This window comes from Corvus brachyrhynchos, unplaced genomic scaffold (genome assembly GCF_000691975.1).
Source record: "Corvus brachyrhynchos isolate BGI_N302 unplaced genomic scaffold, ASM69197v1 scaffold101, whole genome shotgun sequence".
Classification (NCBI taxonomy): domain Eukaryota; kingdom Metazoa; phylum Chordata; class Aves; order Passeriformes; family Corvidae; genus Corvus; species Corvus brachyrhynchos.
In genome coordinates, this window is record NW_008237239.1 from 10,045,929 (window position 1) to 10,057,124 (window position 11,196).

At 38.1% G+C, this 11,196-nt stretch overlaps 1 protein-coding gene across 3 annotated transcripts in view; it reads left to right on the forward strand.

Annotated features, from left to right (window-relative positions):
- Positions 1-11,196, forward strand: part of TGFBR3 (transforming growth factor beta receptor 3) — a 100,422-nt gene that overhangs the window by 78,079 nt on the left and 11,147 nt on the right. Inside the window, exons 7-14 of one of the 3 annotated variants that reach the window (XM_017729922.1) lie at positions 573-762; positions 1,963-2,075; positions 2,301-2,504; positions 3,184-3,333; positions 5,115-5,246; positions 5,499-5,666; positions 8,279-8,578; positions 9,064-9,184. In XM_017729922.1, the coding sequence (XP_017585411.1) occupies positions 573-762; positions 1,963-2,075; positions 2,301-2,504; positions 3,184-3,333; positions 5,115-5,246; positions 5,499-5,666; positions 8,279-8,578; positions 9,064-9,184 (1,378 nt within the window). Of the gene's footprint in view, positions 1-572; positions 763-1,962; positions 2,076-2,187; positions 2,505-3,183; positions 3,334-5,114; positions 5,247-5,498; positions 5,667-8,278; positions 8,579-9,063; positions 9,185-11,196 lie in introns of all 3 variants that reach the window. The other 2 variants (XM_017729923.1, XM_008630279.2) reach the window with 2 other exon arrangements.

Consider the following 11,196-nt stretch of genomic DNA (forward strand, 5'->3'; position numbering starts at 1 on the left):
CATTCCTAGGGTGAAGCTCATTCAGACACAGCCTGTCCTTGGTGCCAGCTGACTTAACAGCATTAACTGGTATCAGCTCTACTTCGTGAGCATGCTTTTTGCCTTTTTCAGTAATGCTCATTTGAACAAACGTTTTCCTTTATTCAGCTTAAGTAATGCTCTAATCCAAGAAATTAAGGGGACATTTGAAAATTCAGTTGTCATCCTGAATTCACCTCACCTCAGGAGTAATTTCAGCTCAGTTTTGAAGAAAGTATTGCATTATACAAAAGGCTGTAAATATGTCTTTGTCTCGTTTAGGGATTAACAGTTTCTGATTGCTTTGATTTATTGTACTCCAGGCAGAGCCTGAGAGGAAGCAGGGGTCTCTTTTCCATCTGTGCAGCAGTTATGTGCCTAAGGTGGCAGGGTTTGGTTTATTTCCCAGATGTCCTCAGTTTGCTGTTATTTAATAGAGTAAAACAGAATAAAAAATCAGGGTTCAATCAGTGTCCAGATCAGTGTTCAGATCAGGTTCCATCATAAGTATCCTTAAGTGGTAAATCACAACCCAAGTTTCTCTTTATTTGCAGACATCAAATAGTATTGGTTTTGGAAAAGAAACAGAACGATCCATGACTATGAGTAAATCAGTAATACCTGACATTCCCTCGTCACATGAGAGTTTGATCAAGTGGGCTTACGAGCATAATTATAGTCCAGTTATTTCCTACACAAAAGCACCTGTTGCTAACAGATTTCATCTGCAACTTGAAGATACAGGTAAGTTTGAAGATGGACTTTTAGCATGTAGAAAAACATATCTTGTGTTTCCAGGAATGCAATTACTTGAAAGGTGTTTTCTCAGTTTCGAGGCTTTGGTTTTGGCTGTAACACTTCTTTTACTGCTCATCGTCAAGAATGCTGGTAATATCTATAAATGATGGTTGCAAATAATAATCTGTGACTTTTTGATTAGAAAAGTCCAGGCAAGTTGTGTTATTTCCTGAAATTTGGTGGAATTAAATGTTTATATTTTATCCAACATGCAAGACTTTATAGCTGATGATACCCAGTGTTCACTGAAATGGATGTCAGCAATAGGGTATCTTGTTAGTTAATAAATCCAGCTTTGATTTTTTTTTTAGTATGTTTTTTCCAAAAGTATGAGCATAGTGTTTCCTTGAGACGATTAAATAAACATTGAAACTTTTTATGGACATGAGTGGCTTACCAAAAAAATCTGAGCAAACAGAGTAAATACAATTATTAAAAAAAATTGGTTATTTGGCCAAAGTAATTGCTGATGTAAAGCTATCTGGGTCCTTTGAAGCTAGCAGAGTTGTATCTCTGTTTTTCACTAATTCTGAGTTTCAAGCACTATAACTATTGTTTTACAATTTTGAAAAAGCTTATGTTCACATTAATGTTGTCAATTGCCCTCTCAGGGGTTCTGTCCTCAGCAGTTACATGTATAAGCCAAGAGATAGTTTTCTCATTTACTCACTATAAAGCTAACTCTTATTTAGCTTCACTCTGGTTTTGTAAGTAGTTTCACAACAATAGTGACTGAACTTCTGATGGGTCTGGTAGTGGAAGAATTTAACCTAATGATTTGCACTTAGGCTGTTTCAACAGTACCAAAATAGTATCTTTAATGAATGTGATGTTTCTTTTACCTCTGTGGATCTTTTGCATAAAATAGGTCCACTCATCAAAAGTTTATTTTCAGTTCTTGGTGAGGGAGATTTCTGACAGGGACTGAGTATACCAAGATTAAATGCCTCAGTAGCAACTAAGCCCTTAGTTGTAGGAGTTGTGGCTACTTACCTAAAAGTACAAAGATGCAGCTTTTAATGTCCTCCAGGAGCTCCCTTTATGGGATAATATTTTTTTTTGTATTAAAATTATTAGTTCTGGATACTTTTTAGGAAAAATATTTAATAAACTAATGTGGATTTGTTGCTTTTTGTTCTTTTTCAGAAGAGATGAATGATGAGGAAGACCACTCCCTTCCTCCAGAGTTGACAGAGTTGCTGGGTGCTAACCCACTGCCAGCTCCAAAGAATACTGATGGCCTGACTTTTCCATTTCACATTCTTTTGGGGTAAAATTTTTTTTTTGTATTAAAATTATTAGTTCTGGATACTTTTTAGGAAAAATATTTAATAAACTAATGTGGATTTGTTGCTTTTTGTTCTTTTTCAGAAGAGATGAATGATGAGGAAGACCACTCCCTTCCTCCAGAGTTGACAGAGTTGCTGGGTGCTAACCCACTGCCAGCTCCAAAGAATACTGATGGCCTGACTTTTCCATTTCACATTAACAGAGGAAGACATGACACGGTGGGAGAAGAAATCTTCCCATCCAGGCATTCAGTAGATACATTAATAAATCATGACTTCGGGCATTCCCTCTCAAAACATAAAGAACCTGAAGAAGTTCAGGGCAGTGCTGATATGGCCCTGTCAATAAAGTGTGATGACAAAGTCATGACAGTAGCTGTAGAAAAAGATTCTCTACAGGTTGGTGTAATATCTTTTTCTCAAAACTGGGGAAGCTTTTTTGGGCAGACCATTTATTGGCATTTTAATTGAAAAAAATAAACATTCTAAGTTCTACAGCCATCCCCACACAACCCCTCCCAAAAACAATTTGGTGAGGAAACTGTGCTGTAGATGTTCATTGACATGACTCATAATGTTTTCTCTTCCCAACAATCTGGTGGTTTTTAGAGGGATTTTTGACTGACGGTGTGCATGGTTGGTTCTGTAAAAAAATTACTGTACTCAACCATCAGTCTGAGTTTTTAATTTCCAAAGTACAAAGAAGCTGCTTTTGGTATCAGTGTGAGACCTAAATAGATCCATCTTTACCATCCACCAGCTGACAGGTTGCTTGTGTCCATTTGTATTGTGGAAAAGAGCCTGATACAGCCAGCCTTTTTTGCACATTTCAGACCAAACAGAGGCAGCATTATTAATCGGCAGATTAATAACGAACCTGTTGTTTCCTTTTTTTCCATGTTACATTTATTCCCTGTCTGCCATGTATAACAGCATTTTGAGAGTGACCTTCCCTGGATGTCAGTACAATGAACTCCACTTCTTCCTGTCAGCAGTCACGAACAGTGACTGAGCTGCACTTTGAGCAGGAGCTGTACGCAATTGTGCTTCAGCCCCTCACAAAGCGCCTTTGTTTCAGGCTGGCGGCTACAGCCGGACAGAGCTCTCGCTGCTGGACCACTCCTGCAAAGCCAGGATGAATGGGACCCACTTCATCTTGGAATCTTCACTCAACAAATGTGGGACTCGGACAGCATATATCTTGAATAAGATTGTTTATTTTAACTCTGTGAGTATTTTACAAAGAGGATCCACCTTCTGTACTGCACATCGTAGTAGTACAAGGAAGCTGTTGTAGTTAGCTTTAGTCTTAGCAAAAAGGAGGCATCCTCATCCTTTCCTGCCTAGCTCAAACCTAGTTGCAGCCACAGTCTCTGTATTCAAGGAGCTATGAAGGCTGCACATTCAGTGTGCTCCTGTGGTCAGATAGTATCCCAAAGGAAAAAGGAGTTGGAGTTAAATACATTTTTGCACCATGGCTGCCCTTTGGTACCATCTGTACCAGTCTCAGAGAAGTTGCACTGGCGTTCCCTGTGCAGCTTTGGTGCATCCATATGTAAGCAGTACTACATTGCTGTAAAGAGAAATAGGAATGAAGTTTTGTAATTGCACAAAGCAATACCTTTTAATTCATATCATGAATTAAGTGAATTTTTTTCTTCTAAAATTGTGTGTGAAAAAAGCCTTTTAAAATGTGAGGAAATGACATTATTTTTGCATGCTTTTCTCTTAGAATTTGAATTTATATTTTTTATCAGTTGCTATACATAATGAAGGGACTCTTGAGTACTAGTATATGAATGATGATGCAAAGGAGCCCAGTTAGGTTGCAAGCATCTGCTTCCAGACTGGCTCAGCTTATGAGCCAGAGTACAATGCAGATATTCTGGGTTCAAAAGTAATGACACGTTTCTCTTGCTGAGCTTTCCAGTACATAGAAGTAACTTTGGCAAATGATTGAAAGCCTGTGGTCCAACCCAAACACAGCTCAGGCAATCTGATCTGACCTTGCCTGGTTAAAACTGTTCTGTGCTGGGGAGTCAGTAGCACCTAACTTTAGAAACAGCCCCAAACCAAGATAGAATCATCGGCACACGACAGAACAGCGTGGGTCTGGAGCTAAATACTCTTATGGTCCCTGTATTCTGTTATGGCCCAAAGTAAAGTGGTTATTTACCTCCTCTCCTTTCTCCAACATGTCTTTTAATAGTCTTGGCTTCACACTTGAACTCCCAATCATGTATGGGATTGTTCAGAATTTGGGAGTATTTCTCCTAGAAAACAGACACCATGCAGTCGAGTGTCAAAGAGGGTGTGTATGTCACTTTTTAGCAGTTGCTCTATGTCTGAGAAAACAAAGTTAAAGTCTTGGAAGGAAGGGAACTAGCTGAGGAGCTGCAGGCATACAGAAGCAGAATGCAGAACACTGGAAAACAAAACCAGAAATTTCCAGGTGAAGAAGTGAAGACATGTAAAAAGGACAAAAAAAAAAAAAAAGAGGGGGAAATTTAGCGAGGAAAAAAAAATAAGAAGGGGAACATGAAGAAGGAATATCATGGTTTTGAGTATACATGTCTGAAAAAAAATTGCTAATGACAGAAGAGAAAATCCTTTAGTGGCCCTAACACTTTTAGTGATTTTTTTTATGAGTGCACTAAGGAGAACTGCAAATAGCAAAATATCACTTTAGAAAGCCATTCCTTTTTTCAGTGTTGGCTGTAGAAATACCAGAAATAGAATGGAAATGCTAGGCTGCTCATTCAGACACCAACACCCAGACTGGTGTCTTTCTTTGCTGGCTCTGAATTCTGGAAAAAAAACTCGGGGGCATTCTTTAAATATAAGCTACATATCCTACATGCTCAGCGCAAGGCTGTTCAAGACACACTTTCACCATTTGCTTAGCTGGTCTTTTGGCCTTTGCATTGTTCTGAAGAGAGAAGAAAATAATAACCATGAGAGTGCTCAGTTATCACCTAATCTAATTTGTTTGCAATACCTCTTGTGCAGATTGTCATTCAGCTGTCATCACCAGCTGAAGGCAGCGGCTTTGAAGATGACGACATGGAATCGGGTGATAATGGATTTCCAGGGGATGCTGATGAGGGAGAGGTGGCTTTCTCAAGCTGGCCTGAAATAGCGGTATGTTATCCTCAGGTTTGCACCTGACAGTGAAGAAATACCTATTGTAATAGGCATTTCACATAAATTACATTAATTGTCTAGAAATTCGTTTGTCTTTTAACACATTTCTTCTCACTACTGTTTCTTATGACCCTGTTGAAGATTTGCACTAAGTAGATGGAACGTGGGTGGGCCTATATTGTACACACCAAATTTGTCCTACCACTCCTGATTTGTGATGTTACTGTATTTTTTTTTTTCTCGTTTCAGTTTAATTGCACACTGCACCAGCCAGAGGATGACAGAGGCATTTTCTGGCCTCCTGAACCACACATCACCAATGTGACCTTCAACATGGAGCTGTACAAAACAGATTTGTTCCTTGCTCCCTCCCAAGGACTCTTCTCTATTGCTGAGAATGGGCCAATATATGTTGAGGTAACAAACAGAAAAAGACTTTCAAACTAATGGAAGTGTTTTGCAAGGCTGTGCAACTGAGCCAAATCTGTTCTTGTCAGTTGAAAGGTTTTGTTGGGCATTTGGTTCAAGACACTGTGGTGGCTGCAGAGAACAGAAACTGTAGGATAAGAAGTAGGACAATATTTTGGGTAAAAACCCCAAAGGATTCTTGCAAAATGGGTGAATTTAACTTACAAGGTAAACTGGTGATTCTTGCTGTATCTGCTTTTCTGTACAGAACTTAAAGGTGGTTTCTGAGCTCTTGCTCTGAACAGGCATGTCTTGATGGGTTCATTTCATTATATGTCTGAACCTCATCTGAAAGATGCAGACATGCAAAAAAACTATTACAAATGTATGTCTTTCATATGCTGGTGTTCTCAGGTTACACAGTTAATACAGATTCTTGTCTTTCTCCAATCTGCTTAAAAACATCAGTTACAATCCTTTTGAATGCTACCACACAAGACATCTAGCAGACTTAGATAAATAATACTAAACCAAAATCAACAGCTGGGTGTACCCTTGACTTCAGGTGTATTTTGCACATGATAATATTTTCACGTTTTGCTGAGTTGCTTATGAAATCTGTGGAATTTCAAACCAATACAGTCAATATTTTTAAAGATAGCTATGTGAACAGAATTTTGGCTTTTCAAATAGTGGCAGACATTAATAAATGCAACTTTGGCAATGAAGAAGTTACGTGTTTCTAGGCGAGTAAATCACAAGGTGTGAGCCTTGGGGTTGTAAGGCCCCAAGGAAAAAGGAGCAGTGCTGTGCCGTGTTTCTCTTGCCCAAGTTAGTTCCTCTTTGGGAGCCCATGTTGCACATAAGCACACTGATCCATTTGACATTGGTGCAGTTCTCTTCATGATTTCAGTGTGCTTTGTCTTTTCTTTGTTCTCTACCGTGAAAAGTACTTAAGTCCGCTAAAGCAAAAATAAAGCGTGTCACACTCAGTTAAGAATATTTTTATAACAGACACTTAAAAACATCCACTTCCTTCATGGATCTGGGATGAATCCCCCTGACTGGTGGATTTGTCTGGTTCTGGAGCTGTTTATTCAGACAGATGTTCTGATTTCTTCATCACCTGTCCTGGCAGAAGCCTTTTTTTTTCTGTTTTTCCTTCTTGCACAGTGGAAAATGTATCAGTTTTGAACTTCTGTGACTCCATTTTTTTAAGCTGACACTGATTTTTTTTTCTTTTTTTATTTCTATTTTGCATTTGTTATTCAGAAAAATATTTTTGGGTTTTGATAAATACATATTTGGTAAAAATTCTTTATCTCTCTTTTCCTTGTTTGGTAAGGATTTTTTTGTGTTGGAATGTTTTGTATTCTGTTTTTTTTTTCTTTCTTCTCTGCTGTCATTTTCTTACTATATTTTGGTCTTGCACCTTTCTCCTGTGGATCTTTTCTTTCCTTGAGATATCATTCATCCTTTTATTTAATTAACTGTAATATCCCTGTCCTACTTTCCATAATCTCTTTTTTAATTAGTTTACACCATCAGCGTGTTTCCTGTCAGTATCTGTGTCTGACTTTTGTTCATCCATCTTTATTTCTGTTCTTTTTAGAAAGTAGTCTTTCTTGCTTAGATGCTTTAGCACATCCCTTCATCTCTAATTTGATTGCTGCTCACATAAGGGAGAGAAAAAAAAGATAAATGCTTTTATTCACTGCAAAACTCCTAGAATCCAGAAATTACTGCGTAAACCGCGCAAGTTGGCAGGCTCTTCCTTAAAGATACATGCAGAGCATATGGATTAAGTATGCATATTTCTTCTAAGATGATTTCTTGGGGAACTGTTGCATTGGGCAGTGTTAATGGTTAGACAAAATGCTTGTTGTTTATTAAGAGCAACATGCCTCATTTGTTACAAATTCCTTTTTTTTTTTTTTTCTTTTAATTATTCTGTAGCATTTATTGTCTGCATTCCAATCCAGCTGAGCAACATCTCAGGGCATTGGAAGCTTTCACTCTTAATTATTTTTCATAAAAGAATATGAATTTCAAACTTATAATAAGCTAAAAGGATCCTTTCACAAGAAATTATGGCCTTTTAGGAGGCTCCCTCACCCCCTCCAGTCCAGGAATCCCACCCACACGGCAGACCATGACCTCCTCTCTGCCTTTGCATTCCTGTCTTGGCTGGGGGTAGATTCTCTGTTGTGTTTGTTGCTTTTATTTTTTCTTCTGTTTTCATTATAGTTTTGAACAGATACAAAAACATGGAATTAGTGATTGATTTCCATACAGCTCTGTTATAGCCTGTGTGTCTAAGGGAGGCAGTGCCATCTCAGGTGGCAGTCACAGTCATTAACTGTGGGTCTTACCTGGGTGGGGTTTTTCACCTGCTTTCAGAAAGATAAGGGATTGCTGTATTTATGCATGGTTACACTCTTAAACAGCTGCTGGTCTTGAAACCACAGATTTCCAGTCTCTCAGTTTGACAGTTTAGCCTTCAAAATATTTCAGATTGGAAATGGCACTGGAAAACTGCTTAAAAAAATGTTGAAAATATTAATGAAATGTGAACTTAAAATGTCATTTCTGAGATCTTACTGTCTCTTTCTTTAATGCAGGTGTCTGTGACTAAAGCTGACAGATCCTTGGGCTTTGCCATTCAAACATGCTTTGTTTCCCCATTTGCAAATCCAGATAGAATGTCTGACTATACCATAATAGAAAACATTTGTCCTAAAGATGAATCTGTTAAATTCTACAGTATTGAGAAAGTGAATTTTCCAATACCACATGCACAGAAGGACAGAAAAAGATTTAGCTTTGTGTTCAAACCAATGTTCAACATCTCACTGCTCTTTCTTCACTGCGAATTGACTTTGTGTACAAATAAAGACAAAGATACTCAAGGACTGCCAAAGGTCAGTAATCTATTAGATTTATCAAAACTTCTGATTTAGATGAAAACTCTTTGTTTTTTCATCTGAACTCTGAAGGTAATAAATGGTTTTCTGTGGAATTGATGTAATAAACATGTTATCTCTAGGCTCAGGATTTTAATAGATAAGAGTTATTATACTATGCATTTTGACTACATAATTTACAGTTTCTGTTTAAATTTCATTAGGTGGCTACAAATAGAAATTGCTTTTTATTGCACAAGTGGTTCAAGTTTATCTTTTCTATCCATATCCAAAGCACAAACAATGTTAGCTTTAATTTCCAAAAACATGCACCATATTGGATAATACTGTAATCTGATTGCTACAAAAGAGAAGGTTGTTTGGAGGTTCTCATTCTTTGATAAATTGTGTAGGGTAAAACTGGTAATGAGGCAACTGTGCAACTTGCACAGCTGTCCTGGCAGATGGGTGACTCTGACCTCACACTGTTCTTTGCATTCCAGTGCATTCCTCCTGATGAAGCTTGCACCTCTCTCAATGTGGATATGATCCTTGCCATGATGCACAACAAGAAAACCTTCACCAAGCCCCTTGTTGTAATAACACACGAAGGAAAACAAGAAGGTATGAAAATGAGCTTGACCTGTTTAATAATGCTATATATATATAATATTGTGTAACATACAGCCACTGAAATGAGGGAGTGCAACAAGTATGCGACATTCTATAATCTTGTGGTGATGCTGTGCCTGTAAGATGTTACTTGTTTGGATATTTCCCTGGCAGCAGTCATCAGGGCAATTCATTGCCATTTTTTAAGCCCCTCTGTTCTCTGGACTTGTGGTTTTGCCAAGCATGGAGAAAGGAATACTCAGACTAGTACAAAATAACATGGGTTTTGGAAGTATGAATGTAGCAGTAGCACTTGGAGCAATTTCTTGTTGCCCAGAGAGAAAAGGCAGTGTTCTGCTCCCTGCTGTATCCTTTATTTATTGTGCTTGTAAATATAAATTTAGGAATAATAACAATGGAATTGCAAAGTACTGAGGATGTTAAAGTCTGGTAAGTTTGTAATGCAAAGAGGTGGCCGCTGGAGACTCACTAGATCCTTAAACTACGAAGAGCAAAGGATAGTGTGCACAAAGGGGCTCCACTTTGGTGCGACTTGTTTGATTATGAAACAATCATAACCAATCTTTTTTTTATTTAAATAAAAGAGTGTGGTTAGTAACTGGTTGAAGGAGTTGGAGAGGCTGAAATGCATTATGAGATAATGCCAAACAGCATGATGAGACCTTATTCTAGTTTAAGAATGTGCCCTGTGAAGGGAAGTAAGAACTGTTCTCACAGTTTCATTTCATTTGAAAGTTTTTCTTAGTAGGTCACTCTGACAACAGCATCAGTCATGTTTTGATGCAATCCTAGCAGAAAATATGTGCATTTATCTTTTCTTTTTGTATTTGCATTGTAGTCTCATAAGAGGTTTCAGTGGCTTTACATACACACCAAAATCTTCCGATAGTGTCCAAACGCTGTTTGACCTCTGGAATGCTTTTCAGGGGGCATCAAAAGGATGGCATCAGGAGTCCTGTAACTGCTGTTTTACAGTGCATGCTGTTTAGTCTTTGAACAATTTAAAGTACCATACAGCATTGCTAAGGGACATAGGCAGCAACTGTTTCTGTCTAACTCTGCAAGTCAGCTCATACTTCATTTGGAGGGTTTTTAACAAATTTGTTAATACAGATCAAATCCACTATGAATTAAAATCAAGTACTTGATCTGTCACTGTTATAATTAAAACTGTGCTTTGGGCCTGATTCTGGACTTTTATTTTGCTCAGCTCTCGTATTATTTCAGTAGGTTTTCTATTAGGAATGAGTAAATCCTGCAACTGAAATTCAGCTTTCAATAAACAGACTTGTACTTCAGCTCTCTTTTCCTTATGATGTGTGGAGCATTGTGCACAGCTCCCATCTTGGGCTCCACTCAGAATGTTGCCTTTGTCAGAGGCACAAGGTCTCAGTGTGCAAAGACAAGCTAAATTTATAAAGATTAGTTACAGGACAACAGTGTGATAGAGTATTTTGTTGCGTTGTGGGTGATTTAGTCTAATTGTGGGACGCTTGGTGGAAATCTCCCCAGCATATCCCAGCTTTCAGACATAATACAAAGTGGCACATTAACAACGTAGCTTTGTTGGTATGCAGTTGTTCTGCAGTGAATCAAAACCCCTTTCTTAAAGCCAAATGCCGTTGTCGGCCAATATGTGAACCTAAGACTTGGAGAAGAAATTATATCACATTACTGAACAGGAGAACTTACCTCTCAGAGGTAGTGTTCTTCATTTTCTTTGATGCGAACAGAACCAGCTTTCAGTATTGAAAACCCCGCTATGTGAGATACTCCCCCTGGATCTGCTCATCAAGCCACATATGAAAGTCATGTGCTTGACATTTCAAAAGTCAGAACAAACTGGTCATTGCAAAGGTGGTTTTTTTTCTTCAGACAAGCTTATAACTGTCATTGACAGTATTAGAAATCACAGTACTATCTCTAAATGAGAATTTACAGTAGATCCTAATGGAAGTGCTTAAAACACAGTTCCATGCCACAGACGTTCCCTTTGCATTCCT